This window comes from Sus scrofa, chromosome 4, assembly GCF_000003025.6.
Source record: "Sus scrofa isolate TJ Tabasco breed Duroc chromosome 4, Sscrofa11.1, whole genome shotgun sequence".
In the NCBI taxonomy this organism is placed as follows: Eukaryota; Metazoa; Chordata; class Mammalia; order Artiodactyla; family Suidae; genus Sus; species Sus scrofa.
The window spans coordinates 98982748-99001801 of NC_010446.5; the positions used below are offsets into that span (position 1 = coordinate 98982748).

A 19054-nucleotide genomic window follows, 5' to 3' on the forward strand; every position below is an offset into this window, starting at 1 on the left:
CTTTAATTTCCTTCAAAGAAAAACCACCTTACAAATTTTAAATTGTAAACAAATGGAGTAAAATAGCTACAACTAACAGAACTGTCTGCCATTTTACTCTTGATTATTTTCTGGAAATATCTCGTAATTCCCTTCTCAGATATGTGGGCTGATGCTGATGCTGCTCTAATACAGGAAGTATTTAAAGAAAAAACTTTCCAGAGGATGTCCGCTTTAATTTCATTTAATTGACATAGTACTAAACCAGCAGCGATCCTGAAGTTACTCTGAAGATCATATTCATTCACTCTCAGCCTTAGGGGCTTCGACTGTCTTTCCTTTAGGAAAGCATAGAGATGTCATACCTTCAATCCTTTGAGGAACTGTTTGGTAATAGCCACAGCATCTTTGGGGCTGAAGAGGTCGCTTCCTCTGACCCGTTTACCACCATATTCAACAACTGCAGACACAAGCTTTAAAAAAGAGAGAGAAACAAACTCTTAGTGCTTGGATGACAGGAAGAAAATAACTTTATTAAATAAATGAAGACATGAGAATACAGAATTATATATTTCTGTGAATAAAGATAGTATGACATCATTTGTCAGAGCTAAGTATGTAAGAACAGTGTTGGTTCCCATTTGATGGGATTAATATACATATCTGGTTACCTTTCGATACTTCTCAGAAACACCTTTATTCCTGAGGTCCATCATTAATCCTGGTAGGCTATTGCTGCTGTGTCGCTCATAATGTAGAGCATAAAGCATTACCAGGCGGGCAGCATCAAACTCTGTCACTTTGGGGTTCTGCAGGAGCCTCTTTACATTCTGAAGAAAAACAGAACTGATATTTATCCTCTCTTCACGTGGTTGATGTGTAATATCTTGGCTATAACCATTACTGAATGGCAGTGATACACCTAAGATACATATGACTAAGATTACTACTATGGCAATGTACAGGTCATAGGTTTAGCAACTGTTTCAATAACAAAAATTAAATGCCTCTTGCTTAAGATAAGAAGGGACCTAATCAAACTGACAAGCTTTTGCACAGCAAAGGAAACCAAAAAGAAAACAAAGACAACTTACAGAATGGGAGAAAATAGTTTCAAATGATGCCACTGACAAGGGCTTAATCTCTAAAATATACAAACAACTTATACAACTCAACAGCAAAAAAGCTAACAACCCAGTGGAAAAATGGGCAAAGGACCTGAATAGACATTTCTCCAAAGAAGATATACAGATGGCCAACAAGCAGTTGAAACAATGCTCAACATCACTGATTATTAGAGAAATGCAAATCAAAATTACCATGAGATACCACCTCACAACAGTCAGAATGGCCATCATTAATAAGTCCACAAATAACAAATGCTGGAAGGGGTGTGGAGAAAAGGGAACCCTCCTGCACTGGTGGTGGGAATGTAAGTTGGTACAACCACTATGGAGAACAGTATGGAGGTATCTTAGAAATCTATACATAGAACTACCATAAGACCCAGCAATCCCACTCTTGGGCATCTATCCGGACAAAACTCTACTTAAAAAAGACACATGCACCCTCATGTTCATTGCAGCACTATTCACAATAGCCAAGATATGGAATCAACCCAAATGTCCACTGATAGATGATTGGATTAGGAAGATGTGGTATACATACACAATGGAATACTACTCAGCCATAAAAAAGAATGAACTAATGCCATTTGCAGCAACATGGATGGAACTAGAGACTCTCATCCTGAGTGAAGTAAGTCAGAAACAGAAAGACTAATACCATACAATATCACTTATATCTGGAATCTAATATATGGCACAAAGGAAACTTTCCACAGAAAAGAAAATCATGAACGTGGAGAATAGACTTGTGGTTGCCAAGGGGGGAGGAGAGGGAATGGGAGGGACTGGGAGCTTGGGGTAAATAGATGCAGAATGTTGCCTTCAGGATGGATTAGCAATAGGATCCTGCTGTGTAGCACTGGGAACTCTGTCTAGTCACTTGTGATGGAACACTTAATGGGAGAAAAAAGAATGTATACATGCATGTGTAACTGGGTCACCATGCTGTAGAGTAGAAAAAATATACATAAATAAATGATAAAAAAAGAAAATAAATTCTCACTGTAATTGCTTTAGGACAAAAATGAATTTAACCATGGATATTTACTCTTTTCTTTCCTTTGATTGAGATGGTCCAGGGTCTCATGGAGGAAAGGCTGCAATTTCCTTGCTGAAATAAGGAACACATACTATTTCCACCACTTCAATCAATATAGGACACAAGAGAACTACCAGCTGACTTGTAAAACTACTGCCTTCTTTCAGTGTTAGTGATTGACCAGTGAAATGGAGGCAAGTTGGTAAAATTTGACATAGGAAGATTGGGCTTAATCTCTAAGAAGCATCTATGTAACAACGTTTCCACATGGCTTACAGAGATATGAATAATATAATCTCTAAATTGAATATTTATGATTTTAGGAGGGCAGGTACTGATGGCAAAGCTAGACAACATCATGTTTAGGTTTTGTCAATCCTCACATTAAGGGACTTCCCTATAGCATAGATATATATTTATTATGCAGCAGAACAAATTAATTAGAGCTAGCAAATACTTTTTGATCACTCTCTAAGCAGAGGGCACTATGCCAGGCACTGGGGAAGTTAGAGAGATGATTTAGAGAGTTCCTGTCCCCAGTGCCTTCATAGCCATTGGGGCAAAGAAGGATAAAACAAGTACGCCCTTTCTGCTATAAAGTATGTTTCCTTAACACATTTTAGCTCTATGAGATTTGTAAATATGGGAACAATATAGAAGGCATATTGGTTGATATGTAATTTTTCTAGCAAGTTAATATTTAGAAGAGATTGGGGGCAAATTTCCTCTTTAAAGAGGAAATTTTACCAACATGTTAAGAAAAAAAGATGAAAATCCTACAGAAATGTTTCCTGTAAGAAGTAGCTGGTTTTGTAGCTTTAAGAATTACTGTCTGTGGGAGTTCCCATTGTGGCGCAATGGAAACAAATCTGACTAGGAACCATGAGGCTGCAGGTTTGATCCCTGGCCTCACTCAGTGGGTTAAGTGTCTGGATCTGGCGTTGCTGTGAGCTGTGGTGTAGTTTGCAGACTCGGCTCAGTTCCTGAGTTGCTGTGGCTGTAGCTCTGATTCGACTCTGAGCCTGGGCACCTCCACGTGCCGCGGGGTGCAGCCCTAAAAAGCAAAAAAAAAAAAAGTCCTAGGAGTTCCCTGGTGGCATAGCAGGTTAAACCCTGGCCTGGGAACTTCCACATGCCTCAGGTGTGGCAAAAAAAAAAAAAAAAAAAAAAAGAGAGAGAGAGAGAGAGAGAGAGAGAGAGAAGGAATGTACTATCAAATAATAATATTAAAAAGAGTCAACCCTCCTACACTATTGGTGGGAATGTAAATTGGTACAACTACTATGGAAAACAGGATGGAGTTTCTTCAAAAAAAAACCCAGCAATCCCATTCCTGGGCATATATCTGGAGAAAACCAAAGGCTGAAAAGAGACATGAACCTCAGTGTTCACTGCAGAATGATTTACAATAACCAAGACATGGAAGCAGCCTAAAATATTAATGGATAAAGAAGATGTGGTACAAAAAAAAAAAAAAAAAAAAAGATGTGGTACAAATATACAATGGAATATAACTCAACCATAAAAAAGCATGAAATAATGCCATTTTCAGCAACATGAATGGACCTAGAGATTATCATATTAAATGAAGTCAGACAGAGAAAGAAAAATATTACATGATGTCACTTATATGTGGAAACTAAAAAAAATGATACAAATGAACTTACTTACAAAACAGAAAAAGGCTTACAGACTTCAAAAACAAACTTAAGGTTACCAAAGAGGAAAGGTGGGAGAAAGGGATGGATTGGGGGTCTGGGACTGGCACATATGCACACTATTGTATCAGAATGGATGGATGGTCAACAGGGACCTGATGTATAGTGCAGAGAATTTTACTCAATATTCTATGATAACCTGTATGGGGAAAGAACCTGAAAAAGAACAGATATATGTATACATATAACTGAATCACATTGTGCACATCAGAAATTATCACAACATTGTAAATGAACTATACTTCAATAAAACTTTAAAAAATGAAAAAATAATGATAGTTAAATATTAACAAGTACCATTTACCATATTAAGTGCTTTACATGTATAAGCTCATTGCACCGTCACAAATATCTTTGTGGCAAGTACTGATATTTCCCCCCATTTTTTCAGACAAAAGACTAAGTAAGACTTGGAGTAGTTAAGAATCCTTTTCAAAGCCAAGCCAGCCAAGATTCAAGCTCTTAGCCACTGTCTTATACTGCTTCAAACAGACCTCTTTATCTTCATTTTTCTAACAAGTATTTATTGTCCTTACTATGTGTTATTAGTGGGATGATTTGAGATCTTTTACCCAAGGTCAGGAAAGAGAGATATAAAATAGACTATATCTTCCTTTCAAATGAAGAGCTATGATATGACAATAAAAGGGGGAGAAACTGTTTACTTTCTAAAGATTTTTCTCTTTATGGCACAGGAAAAATATCTTACTAATCAAAAGAGTTTTTTTCCAGCGCTATGCACATATTTCAATGACAGTTTCACTACAGTTTGGGTTTAGTGAAATCCTTCTAAGTCAAATTTTTGTTAGCCTGTAGAATAACTGGTTGGAAGTGGCAGCAATTTATTGGTTTCTTTTTAGCAATATGTGAGCTTTTTTTCTCTCACCATGATACAGTTAATATTCAGTAAAGGAAACCTCATCTTTACTCAAAAACCAATTCATTGCTTCATGACGTATTATCATCTAAGGTCAAGCCAAGGAATGCTATAACCCATCTAGGGGTCAGGCCCCTGGCATCTACTCATTATTAAACAAAAGTTCTCTTTATAGACTATTTAAATCATGTTGCCAAAGAAACCCTTTATGGTGGGAGAGTCCAAATCAACTGTTCATTGTAACCACCCTGACATCACAAGCAAGAAAACTTTCAAAAGATAATTTTTAAAAATATAAAAGTGGATCACAAATGGGATTCATATTTTAAAGTATCTATTTTTCTTTAAAAGTAAACAAAAAAATAAGACTTCAGGCAAGGAATTACAGTAACCTTTTCTAACTGCTTTCCAGATGGTAGAGAGATACAAATAAAGATACTAAAATTGGCTAGTGATTGTTTGGTTCTATTGTTTCAAAGGGAAAAATAAAATGATAAAGAAACAAAAGGAAATTTAAATTGAGTCACAGGATACAATTCTGTTTTTATTTAAAGAGAAGAAAATTAATTTTATTGAGAAAAATAAAAAGTTTTCAAAGGAATACTATGTTAGGCCCACAAGCCAACTTTAAGCTGTTAGTAGTGTTGTTTAAAATCAGTTGGCCAGGAGAGAGGATTAAGACGGGGAATAGAAGGACTGGAGCTCAACTTCTCTCCTAAAAACAACAAAATTCACAACTAAAAGCTGAGCAATCCCCACCCAAATGGACCGGAAACCTTAAAAAAGATACCCTACTCCAGAAGAAAAAGAGGAGGCCACATCAAGAGGTAGGAGGGGCAATTTCCTGGTATAAACAACCCCATACCTCCCAGGTGGGAAGCTCCACAGACTGCAAACTAACTGGTTCAGAGAGATAGACTCACCTACAGGAGTGAGAGTTCTGAGCCCCACATCAAACTCTCATGTGCGGGGATCTGGCACTGGGAGAAAGAGCCCCTGGAGCATCTGGCATTGAATGCCAGTGGGGCTTGTGCGCAAGAGCTCCACAGGACTGGGGGAAACGGAGACCCCATTCTTAAAAGGTGCACATGGACTTTCACGTGCACTGGATCCCAGGGCAGAGCGAGGTCTCCATAGGAATCTGGGTCAAACCTGACTGCAGTTCTTGGAGGACATCCTGGGAAAACAGGGGCAAACGTGGCTTGTTGTGAGGGCGGGACATTGAAGGCAAAGCTCTAGGGAATATTCAGCAGCTGCCTTTCTCTGGAGGTGGCCATTTTGGGAAAATCTGGCCCCACCCATCAGTCAGTGCTGGGAAGCCCCAGGGCAAACAACAATCCAGGTGGGATCACAGCGCCCCTCAGTAAACAGGCTACCTAAAGACCCCTCAGGCACACAGCTGCCTCTAATCCCATCCAGAGACTAAGCCCCACCCACCAGAGGGATTAGAATCAGCTCCACATACCAGTGGGCAGGCATCAGCCCCTCCCAACAGAAAGCCTACAGCAAGCCCCCATACAGACTTCAGCCACAAGGGGGGTAGACACCAGAAGTAAGAGAGGCTACAACTCTATTATCTGTAAAAAGGTCACCACACCAAAAACCTATAAAAATGAAAAGACAGAGAACTATAACTCAGATGAGGGAGAAAGGAAAAACCCCAGAAAATCAGCTAAGCGAGGAGGAGATTCTCAGCCTCCAGGAAAAAGACTTTAGACTGTTGATGCTGAAGAAGATGCAAGACATTGGAAAGAAACTGGAGGCAAAGATGGATAACTTCCAGGAAACACTGACCAAAGAGATACAAGATATAAAACTTCAACAAGAAGAGATGCAAAATACAATAACTGAAATAAAAAATTCACCAGAGGCAGCTAAAAGCAGAATACAGGAGGTAGAAGAATGAATAAGCAAGGTGGAGGACAGATTAGTGGAAATTACGGATGCAGAACAGAAAAGAGAAAAAAGATTGAAAACAAATGAAGAGTCTCAGAGAACTCTGGGACAATGTGAAATGCAACATCCGTATTATAGGGGTGCCAGAAGGAGAAGAGAGAGAGAAGCGGACAGAAAAAATATTCCAAGAGATAATAGCCAAAAACTTCCCTAACATGGGAAAGGAACCACCCACTCAAATCCAGGAAGCACAACGAGTATCATATAAAATAAACCCAAGGAGGAATACACTGAGACATATTAATCAAACTAACCAAAATTAAAGACAAAGAGAAAATCTTGAAAGCAGCTAGAGAAAAAAAAACAAATAACGTACAAGGGAACCCCAATAAGGTTATCAGCAGATTTTTCAGCAGAAACTCTGCAGGCCAGAAGGGAGTGGCATGATATACTTCACATGATGAAAGGAAAAAACCTCCAACCAAGATTACTTTACCCAGAAAGGCTCTCATTCAGATTTGAAGGAGAAATCAAAACCTTCACAGATAGGCGAGAGTTGAGAGAATTCAGCAACACTAAACCAGCCTTACAACAAATACTAAAGGAACTTCTCTCGGCAGAAAAGAAAAGACAGCAACAGGAAACAAAAATTCCACAAATGACAAGGCTCACCAGTAAAGGTATAATATATACAGTAAAGATACGAAATCACCCATGCACAATTATACCACCAAAATCAGAAATCATGAGAAGAGGTGGGTACAAATGCAGGACACTGGAGATGAACTTGCAATTAAGAGAACAACTTAAGACAATCACATATACACATAGACTCATATCAAAACTTCAGAATAACTGCAAACCAAAAATCTACAGTTGATACACAAACAAGGAATCTCTGAAGAAGAAATATATCTCATAGTAAATAAGTGCATAATCCACCATGAAGGGGGTCATTTGACATCATTCTTGGAATGTTGAAGTCTTCTTAGAACTGATTCTGATTTCCTCTCCATCAAAGAATTTATGATAATTATAATTAAATAATGCAACTGAACAATTATATAGTTCTACAATTGTATTATTAATAACCATTTCTCTCCATGGTACAATGTAAAGTCTATAATGTCTTGTTTATCACATCACCTAGAATGGTATAATGCCTTTATTGAAGAATCAATAGGATGTAACAAATTGTGAGGACATATTTATATAGTTACACTGTTTTTTAACCAATTTATGCATTTTATATTTTACTTATTTTCAGGGGGTGTATTATTTTTGTTATTCTTACCAGTTAGGTTATGCTTTTTATTATGCTATATAAAATATTTAATGGTATATAAGGCTTTCTTCTTTATAAATTTTAGTTGCATAATATACACAATTTTAATAAAATGCTAATTTTTAAAGAAAAATTGAAATGTTATAGATAATACTAAATCGTAAAGATGAAAGCCATACAAAATGGGATAAAGTATAGAATAAATTTCCTATTTGTCTCAGCATATTTTCCATTCCACTTCTCCAGAGGGAGTCACTTAATCTGTTTCTTAAGATCCATGATATAATAATCTGTGTGGATGTAATTGTGTTTAAATATATGTATTTTATTTTGTAAAAAAAATTTAAAAAAATAAAATTTAAAAAATAAAAAATAAAATAAAATAAGTTGGCCAATCCCTGGTGATCTAGTGATTAGGATTCAGAGCTCTCATAAAGTTAAGTTGGCCAAGTTAAATAGATTGTGATGTATCTTTAGAAAGGAATACCATTTTGTGATTTAATAGAATGATGTCTAGGTTCTGGCTGGAAGTCTTTGAGATACCTAGTTAACCGAAAAAGCAAAATGCAGAACTATGTGTATAGTATGGTATCATCTGAATTTTAAAAAAGAGAGATGTACACACTCATACAGGCTTGCATACACACAGACTAACTGTAAGGATGCAAGTGAAACTACTAACAGGCTCAGTTTTTACTATATACCTTTTTCAGCAAATACTTATCTATTTAAGAATTAGAATTTAATACAATTAACTGGAGTTCCTGCCGTGGCGTAGTGGAAACGAATCCGACTAGGAACCATGAGGTTGCGGGTTCCATCCCTAGCCTCGCTCAGTGGACCCGGTGTTGCCGTGAGCTGTGGTGTAGGTCGCAGATGTGGCTCGGATCTGGTGTTGCTGTGGCTGTGGTGTAGGCTGGCAGCTGTAGCTCGGATTGGACCCCTAGCCTGGGAACTTCCACATGCCACGGGTGCGGCCCTAAACAGACAAAAGACAAAAAAAAAAAAAAAAAAAGAGTCAGCCTAGAAGTTCTTCGTGGAGATTTAAGAACAGAGATAAAAAATGTTGACAAGGAGTTCCTTGGGGTGTACCAGGTTAACATTGTCACTGCAGTGGTGCAGGTTCAGTCCCTGGCTTGGGACTTCCACATGCTTGAAGGCGCAGCCAAAAGGAATAAAATGTTGACAGAAATACTTTTCTTCTTTTGATTACACCTTATCTTTAAAAAATTATGCTTGGAGGAAGGAAACCAATAAAGCACATATGACATGCGAAGCATTTTATATATCATTAAATCCCGATAACAATTTAAAAGTTTGAAATCATTATTCCTGAGGCTTGGGCAAAATAAGTAGTTCTCACAAAGAAACTTTAAAATACAGAGACAGACTATACGCTGGGGCAGTCTGGCTCCAAAACCTGTGTTGTTTCCACTATAACATGCTGACTTTGTTTTATAAAGTAGAATTTGTTGAAATTCTACTTTAATTTGTTGAAATTCTACAAGGAAAGAAAGAAACTAAGTTTTAAAATGTGGGGTCCTATTAATAAGAAAATATACCTCTTAAAATAAGTAGCTTAGAAACAGCTACTTCCCAAAGGACTCTCATTCCCAAGGTGTTTATTGTCAGTGGAACCACATTTTGTCATTTCTTTGGAATTATCTCTGATTTGTTCTGTCTTATTATTCTCATATCCAATATGTCACTAAATTGTTATGTTCTTGGAGTTTCTGTCATGGCTCAGTGGTTAAAGAGCCTGACTAGGATCCATGAGGATTAGGGTTCGATCCCTGGCCTTGCTCAGTGGGTTAAGGATCCGGTGTTGCCAGGAGCTGTGGTATAGGTCGTAGACTCAGCTTGACTCTGGCATTGCTGTGGCTGTGGCATAGGCCAGCAGCTACAGCTCTGATTCAACCCCTGGCCTGGGAACCTCCATATGCCACGGGTGTAGCCCTAAAAAGACAAAAAAAGACCAAAAAACCCAAACCCACAGCACCAAAAAAATGTTATTTTCTCTTAGAAATGTCTCTCATATTTGTCCTTACTGTACATTTTTATTACTATCACTGAGTCTCCTAGCTTCTATGTCTTTAGATTTTTCACTTCCAAAGCATCTTTACTACATTAAATTTCCTAAAATACTGCTTTCACCATATCAACTTTCTTTCTCTATGAGACCCTACACCTACACTGGATCTCTCTATCTCAGTAAGTACAAATTGCTTTTACAAACTTCTACACAAACTGGTTCCATTTACCAATTCAGTTTTATCTCCAAGTTCTCTTCCACAGCCACTCTCAACTGGTCATACTATTTATTATTTTCTGCATACTTCTGTATCTTTGCTTTGCTGAAATCCTCCTCCAGATTCTATTCATTATTTATGGTCCATCTTAATATCACCTTCTCTAAGAAACTGTCCTAATAACTTCAAGTCTTACAGTCAGTACCACAATTTTGATGTAGCTTAAATGATCTTGAGACACTGCCTAACTATTACTCAAGCTTTAGTTTTATCTCTTCAACAATACTTCATGAGGGCAGGGTCTGATTATGTCACTTTTTCTAAAATTCTCTGGTAGCTCCCATCATTTTAAGATTAAAGCCCATTCTCCTTTCAATGGTGATAGCCAGGCCTCGATCTATCTTTCTGGTTTATCAAAGTCCATACCTCATCCTGTATTCCACACTGGCTACACTGAATTATTCTCTGTCTCCTTCATTTTTTTTTTTTTTGTCTTTTTAGCTATTTTTTGGGTCGCTCCCATGGCATATGGAGATTCCCAGGCTAGGGGTCGAATCGGAGCTGTAGCCACCGGCCTACGCCAGAGCCACAGCAACACAGGATCCCAGCCGTGTCTGCAACCTACACCACAGCTCACGGCAACGCCGGATCGTTAACCCGCTGAGCAAGGGCAGGGATAGAACCCGCAACCTCATGGTTCCTAGTCGGATTCGTTAACCACTGCGCCACCACGGGAACTCCTGTCTCCTTCATTTTTTTTCCTCATATCTCCACACCCCGCATTCTCCTTGCTGAGAATTTCCTTCCTTTTCTCTAGCTGATGCATCTAATGTCATCTTCTCTAAGAAGCGTCATCCTTAGGGAAAACAGCTGTCCTTCCTCTATATTTCTATATCACTTTGTAATACCTCTAGTATAGCACTTACTGCATGTATTATAATTTCTGATTTCAATTTCTTTCTCCTCTACTGTAACATCAATTCTTTGAGGAAAAGGATGGTATTGTGCTCATCTTTGTACTTCTAGATCCTCATAGTACTATGTATATGTAGAGGGCATTCACATGTTTGTGGAATAAACATGTTTGCTCAATAACAAAACACCTAGATAATGTATTTTAATATATATCTTGAAAAGTTAATATATATCTTTAAAAGCTTCCTAATAACTCTGTAAGATAAGTATCATTATACCTATTTTACAAACAGGGAAACTGGCTCAGAGATTAAGCCAACAGCTCCTGGTCACAAAGTCAGTAGTGGCAAACCAAACACTAAAATCCAGATCTTCTGATTTTAGTCTACTATTCTTTCTAGTGGACTAGACTGCCTTCCCAAATACTGGATTTACTGCCTGAATCCTTTGGGACTGCATATTTCTCTACTCCTGTGCCTCTTATCACATATCTATCTTGATACTAATTTGTGTCCTTGTCTCAACTCCTTGTTAGGGACTGTAAATTCCATGTTGGTGAAGAAGGATTACTTGCCTTTGTATCTCTTGCTCTGCCTGGTACAGTGCCTTACACATAGTAGGTGCTCATCAAATTGGACTGAATAGATACCTGGAGAGCACTAGAATGGTCATTTTGACAGGCCAATTCTTGCTCAACCTCCGAAACCTCCAGCAGATTCCGCTCACTGACCAACCGAGACAGCTCTCCAACCACCGTTACGTGCTTTGATACAGTCCCAGACATCTTCTTGAACTGTGGGTAGTTCTCCACAAAGGCCTGCCAAGGGAGAAACATCATTGGGGTTTCTGTTATTTCTTGGCTGAGGACAGGCATGTATGAAGAAGGGGCGGGGGGAGCAGGAATTGTTCTTCTGCCCAGACTAAGGCATCTAAAACTTTCAATCACGTGGCACTTTGTTATGCTTAAGAAGAGAGGAACTGGTATATGTCAGTAGACTGAGTCTTTTAATTGTCCAAATATAACTGAAGAATGGAAAGATGTACATAGCTTATTATGAAGTCTTCACTATATTGTTTCCTAAAGAGAAATATTATAGAAAATAATCTCAAACAAAACAAAATGAATCAAGGCAGAAATCAGACCCAGAAAATTCCAGAAATGTTGCTTACATGAATAGTTCCAAAGTCTTGTATGTTAGTCATCCACGTACATGTTCAATTTACCTTCATGTCTGCTATTGATTCTAGTTTTTGCTGTTCTTTTGGTTTCTTCTTCTGAAAGTCTTCCATGAGATTCTTTATGTTGCTACCAATCTCAGCAAAGTTCAGGTACATATTCTGTGAAAAAGGAAGTTGGCAACAGTTCTATCACCTTGTCTGACTTTCAGACAATTTAAAAGGAGAAGTGAAAAAGAATCTTGAATACAGTCAGAAGTAAAGGGCAAGAAAATTCCATTATAATTACCAAATCTGGATACTGGTCAGGACACTGGGGATGAACACCATTACTATTCTCACAAAGGGCTATGGATAGGAGGGAAGTAAATAAGTTGGGTTCTAATTTTAAAAGCACAAAACAAAGTTTGTGGTTTTTATGAAAAAATGATTGTTAAAGGGTCAGAAAAACATCTTCTGCCTTCCCCTGAGATGCATTTGATAGGATGCCTCTATCATCCTTCCACATGAAATCCCATACCTGCTCTCATTCTAACAAATCAATATTAACTTCCTTACGTAAAAACAACTAAAAGGAACAAAAAAAAATTTTAACCACTTACGTTAGCATAGAATTCATCGTTTTCTGCAGATAGGACCACCTCTCTCAAGTCTTTACTGATCCCTGGCACTCTGGAAAGATCAATCCGATTGTTGTTTATGCCCAGTAGTTCATGGACCATGGCCTGATATGTCCACTAAATAAAGAGTTATGACAAAAAAAAATTGGGAACTGACAAAACATGGAAATAGTAAAAATTCAGGAAAACAAACAAACCGATAGTCTTCTTTACATGGAGGCTCTCTATTTAGTTCAAATTTTATTAATACTTTGTGCTATGCTAAGCGATAAGATTGTCATTTTAATTGGTTAAACATCCAAAAGAGAAAATACTTTCAGATTTCACACTTCTGGAAGGAGGGCAGCAAGATTAATATTCCTGATAGAAAACAAATTAGATCTATCATTAGCTCCACTTTTTGCCTGTGAATTAAGAGTATATTTTTGGCTTCACAGATAGGGCTATATTGGTACTGCAGTTACAAGCTGTACCATTTCCTGTACGCTTCTGTGGTTTTCTGCAGCATGAGAAGTATATTCTTGCAGATCTGAGTGGTGCTATATTTATCCTGGGAACACTAATATTATCTGAAAAAACCTTGTGAGTTGATCAAAACACACATATTCAGAAGCTTGCCTCTGAATCCTTCTTATTTTATATTTTTGTTTAGTATGCACTGCAAGAAGGACTGGTTCACAGGCTTAAAAAATGTGAACTTATTTGGTAAAACTGGGAAGGAGAAACCTCAAATATTGCCTTCTCACCTTTTATGGAGAATGGGTTACTTTTAGTTATAGGCCCATTAGACCATACTAAGTGAATTTTTCCAGCAAATGACCCTCTAAATCTAAGTCTAAATGCTAGAAATATTTATTTATGTATACTTAAGCAATCTAGATTTATTAAAATAACTTAGGAGATTATAAAAGAAGGTGCTTTATTTCCTAAAATATTTGCCAAATGAATCCAAAGCAAATTTCATTAAAGCACTTAAAATTAAGTACGACGAAATGTTTTATGCTTCCACACACAGCACCCTGTGCATGCTTTTGCCATTAGCACATACTTTGTAATTAAAATTATCTGTCTATTCCCTCCTCATTGGATCATGAGCTCTTTGGGAGCTGAGGCTCTATCTTTTAATCTTTCATCTCCAGCACTTAAAAAAGTACCTGGCATGTAATAGGTCCTCAGTAAAATTTGCTGAATAAATGACTATTTTCTTTGGGAAACAGAATTATAGGCAATTATTTTTCTTTCTACTCTTTATATTATCAAAGTGTCTTTAGTTATATTAGTAAAGTATATATAAATGTGTAATATATATATATGTAACATATAAAACATGTAAAGTTATGTTACTTTGCATTTTACGAATAGAAAGCTATATCATAGAGAATTTGTATTCCATAGCCACAGATTTCCCCTAGCATTAACATTATTATAAGCTGGGAAAGAATTGAAATATAGATTGTGCTTCCCTACAAAGCCAAAGTCACTATTAAAAAAGTATCTAGAAAGTGTAAGGCACTGTGCTTGTATTTGAAGAACAAACACTAGTAAGACAATCTGCCTCAAAGGAATGTATAACCTAGGAGAGTGTGAAAACAATGGTTTTAGAAAATTCAGCATGAGACATAAGAGGGACACAGAGTTCTACAGTAATTTTAGGGAAAAAAGAACATGTTTGACAAAAGAATAAAAGCTCCAAGGAGATGTTTCAAGTGGCTTTAAAGGCTAAGAATTTTGAGAGGTGAAGATGGGAAGAGAAGGTATTCCAAACATTCCAGAGTTCAGACAGAGGTTATAACATAACTAAATGATGGCAGGAAGTCACAGGGCATATCTGCCTCAGTAGTAAGCTGTAGGTTTTATATAAGGTTGGGCCCATACTGTGAAGGCTCATGGATGTCAAGTTCAGGATGTCTGTATTTAATCCAGTAGGCAAATGGGAACCAATTAAGATTTTTAAGCCAGAAGCAAGAGGATCAGAGCTGTGCTTTGGTAAAAGTAAGTTAACAACATTGTGTCCATGAGATACATAAGAGTGGGAAAAAATTAAAAGTGTGGAATCAAGCAAATGACTATTTAAGGATTCCTATAAGAGATTAGGCACACCAAAGTAACAGCAATATAAATGGAAAAGAACAGACAGACACCAGAAAAGTAGAATATACAAAACCCAGAAGTTGTCTTAATTAGGAGTGGTGGCAGAAAAGGACAGGAAGGATGAGGCAGAAGAAAGAGCTGAAGACAACTGTGGCTGGAAGAACATAGATACCAAAACACTAGGAAATACAGGCAAAAAAAAAAAAAAAAAAAAAAAGAATAGCTGAAAATAAGCAGGCAAATAAATGGACTATACTGTTCATTTCCACATCTGCATCTTGATGAATACCACTTGAAATCATCCTTCTATTATGCTAACAAGGGGTTCTGCACCTGGTTTAGCAATGGGGTGATGGCATCATCGCAGCGATCTAAAATCAGTAGCAATGGAGGAACCTCAGTCCGCCGGAATTCAAACAGTTCATATTCTTTAGTTATCACTTGCTGTGGGTAAGAGAAAGATGGTTTGGTCAACCAATTAGTAGCAGAAAGAGAGGCTATAAATAGGAAATTAATACATTAAAAACCACATTTAGGGAGTTCTTGTGTGGCGCAGCGGAAACAAATCCGACTGGGAACCATGAGGTTGCGGGTTCCATCCCTGGCCTCCTTCAGTGGGTTAAGGATCTGGCATTGCCATGAGCGGTGGTGTAGGTCACAGATGAGGCTTGGATCTGGCATTGCTGTGGCTGTGGTGTAAGTCGGCAGCTACAGCTCTGATTAGACCTCTAGCCTGGAAACCTCCATATGCCACGGGTGTGGTCCTAAAAAGACAAAAAGACAAAATAAATAAATAAATAAAAATAATTTAAAAATAAAAACCACATGTAACAAGTTTTTTGCACTTTCATAGGCCTTCCATAAAAGTGTTCAAAAGCTTGACAAATTTAGCAGCATTCTATTAATAGGTTAGATTTTGAAACTCTATTTTATAAGTGGTTTAATTGGATTAAAAGAAGTTAAGTAGCTTGCAAATGTTTCTTGGGTTAAACCTAAGCATCTTATCTCTAATTTGTTGCCTTTGGTCTTGAACTACAAATACCTACCTCTTTGCCAGTAACCCTGACACATCCTCTCCTTGGATATAGAAAAAAATATTTCTTTAGTTTCTGAGATGTGATAAGGAGATGAATGATCTTGATGTTTTCGAACTGGGATAGAGAATGCCATACCTTAACACATTCTGCAAGTCTCTTTGCTGCCTCAGATGAAAGCTGGTAACGAATCATGGGACATTTCTTTAGAGATAAAAGGAGAGCTGTCAGTCCTTGAGTTGTTCTGGATAGCTGGGCTGGATCCCAATTTCGACCCTTTTTGTTAAAAACATGTAGAGAAAGTATTTGAATTTTTTCTTACAAGTTCAATTATTTGCTTAATTAACTCCCACCTGATACATACATACATACATAAATAAAACCCTTTCTTTCCCTACCTGGCAGCAACCCAAAATATTGAGGGAAAACAAATGAGGATTCACAGCAATATAATCACCATAAAATTCCTGCAAATAAAGCACCAAGATCAGTCAGTCATTCTATAAACTCCCAACTGTATTGTGCAATATTTTTCATATATAACACTATGTGATACAATCAATTTTGAGAAAATTCAGGTGTGAAAGAAATAGAAAAACTGACCAACAACTGAGTAACAATAGTCAATGTGAGGGAATTAATAAGATAATTATAAAATAGCAGCAGTAATAATCTTTTTTTAAAAAAAACCCAAAACGAAGAGTTCCCGCTGTGGTGAAGCAGGTTAAGGCTCCTATGTTGTCTCTGTGGTGGCATAGCTTTGATCCCTGGCACAATGCAATGGGCTAAGAATCCAGAGTTGCTGTAGCTGTGTTAGATCACAGCTGAGGCTTAGATTGGATCCCTGGCCCAGAACTTCCATATGCTGCAAGTGTGGCAATAAATAAATAAATTAATTAATTAAATAAAAAATTCAAAAAACCCCCAACAAAACAACAACCCCAAAATTGAAAGTTGGTAAGTATGTATAAAAATATACATATTATATTTAAGGAGATGTCTATGCACAATTATCTATTAGTAAAAATAAAACATTGTTATAGGATATACAATGTTGCACTCAGATAAATAAGAGCTTTGTTGTCCAGTGCATTCTCATGAGGAAGAATGCAATTTTAAAAGGTCATTCTTTTTTATTCATTTATCACCTAGCACATCCTTCTGCAAAATCCAAAGCTTATTTATTTGCTTCCCTGAAGACAATATTCTTCACTTAGGCGGTAAATGTATTCAAACACTTGTGATAAATGTATTTGAGAACACTAAAGTGTTTTAAGAAGGAAAAGGTAGCATGGAATGTTCTCATGTGATATATTACATGGCATGCAGAATAAATATTTAGGAGTTTCTAAGTTTTAACCTAATGACAAATCTGCTTATTACTTCCCAAAGCAATGTAATCACAAATTGAATTTAAACAAACCTCATTCACATCCTTTACTTCCTGTTCTCTCCCAATCAGACAGAGACTATGACTGTGAAGATGAACATTCTTACAGTATAACTCATAAAACTAGCTTAAGACATATCTGACTCGGTCCCCAACCCTGTGAAGCCCTCCCTACCAATCCAGTACCATTCTAGTCTCCTTATTCGCACTGATTCCTTTAATTCTGTTTCCATCCAATTTGATATCTCCTCCAAACTTTTAAATATGAGTAGAGTCTGGTGCAATGCATATTTATCATGTCTGATCAATAGCCTTCCTTCTTATGAGACAGCACCTTCCTCACTTTTAGACCCAAATCTTAAGAAAGAGCCAGTGTAAGAGCTGTTAGAGGACCAATATGTTTACCTGAACCTCAGCCACAACTTCCTGTTCATCAGCTTCAGCTAATGACTTCACATCACTCTTGCTGATCACGTTACTGAAATCTGAAACAGACATATAAGTTGTGGTTGACTCAAAGGAGATCATCTCTGCTGCAGTTAGGCATAATTGGGCCTGAGAGTTAATGTCTAATGACTAAGTGAAGTTTAGCATACATTGGGGTATATGTCAAAGTTGAACACCTTCAAATTGAAATGAATGGCACAAATATGTTTAAATTTGTAAATTAATAATACTTAAAAAAAAAAAAAAAGGAACCACCATTGTAAGCTTGTAAGCATTGGAAGATGCTAGGGAACCAAATCATTATATTGAAAACAGCAAATATTGAGAAAGAAGTAAGCTTTTATTCTTTTACATGCATACTGTACCACCAGACAACCAAATAGTAGATAAGGAGAAATTCCTCTTTATGTAAATATTCCAGCTAAAAAATAAAGGAATGATAATGATAGAGTTAAAACATCATCATTTTTTTTCAACCCCTGATGAGTCAATGGATGGACTGAAGCACAACACTACCTGTGAAATATTCTTGCCAAAAAGAAATCAAATCTGAATCTAATTAAGCCTCTATATCCAAGTACCAATTTACAGGAACTAGAAGACAGAGGAACATTTTATTTATTTATTTATTTTTATTTTTTTGTCTTTTCCAGGGCTGCACTCGCAGCATATGGAGGTTCCCAGGCTAGGGGTCGAATTGGAGCTGTAGCCGCTGGCCTGCAGCACAGCCACAGCAACACCAGATCCAAGCCACGTCTGCAACCTACACCACAGCTCACGGCAATGTCAGATCCTTAACCCATGGAGGGAGGCCAGGGATCGAACCCACAACCTCATCGTTCCTAGTCAGATTCATTAACCACTAAGCCTCGATGTCAACTCCCAGAGGAACATTTTAAATTGCAAAGAATATGTGAAACTATCCCATGCGGATGCAATCAGTAAGATCCAGGCTGTGGGAAACTTTAACAGAACAATGTAGTTTCTTCAATAAACAGACTGCATGGAAGTGAGGGAAAAGAGGATCTATAGAAGATTAAAAAAACTTAAAAAACTATCAACAAATAGCAATGTGTGGACCTTACTATGATTCTGATTCAAACAAACAGTAGGAGGGGAAAATGCATGAAAGAATTTGAAATTTGAACAGTGAATCATTATGTTTTTCTTTTTACCTCTGTACCTGCCAGGAGGCAGGGAAGGAAGTTCCT

The 19054-nt window shown here is 37.3% G+C and overlaps 1 protein-coding gene across 1 annotated transcript in view; it reads right to left on the bottom strand.

Moving 5' to 3' along the window:
- Nucleotides 1-19054, bottom strand: part of VPS45 (vacuolar protein sorting 45 homolog) — a 70970-nt gene that overhangs the window by 43163 nt on the left and 8753 nt on the right. Inside the window, 9 exon segments of the mRNA NM_001244994.1 lie at nucleotides 345-452; nucleotides 651-809; nucleotides 11735-11902; nucleotides 12310-12423; nucleotides 12864-12998; nucleotides 15306-15416; nucleotides 16145-16282; nucleotides 16405-16473; nucleotides 17802-17881. Coding sequence (NP_001231923.1) covers nucleotides 345-452; nucleotides 651-809; nucleotides 11735-11902; nucleotides 12310-12423; nucleotides 12864-12998; nucleotides 15306-15416; nucleotides 16145-16282; nucleotides 16405-16473; nucleotides 17802-17881 — 1082 coding nt within the window.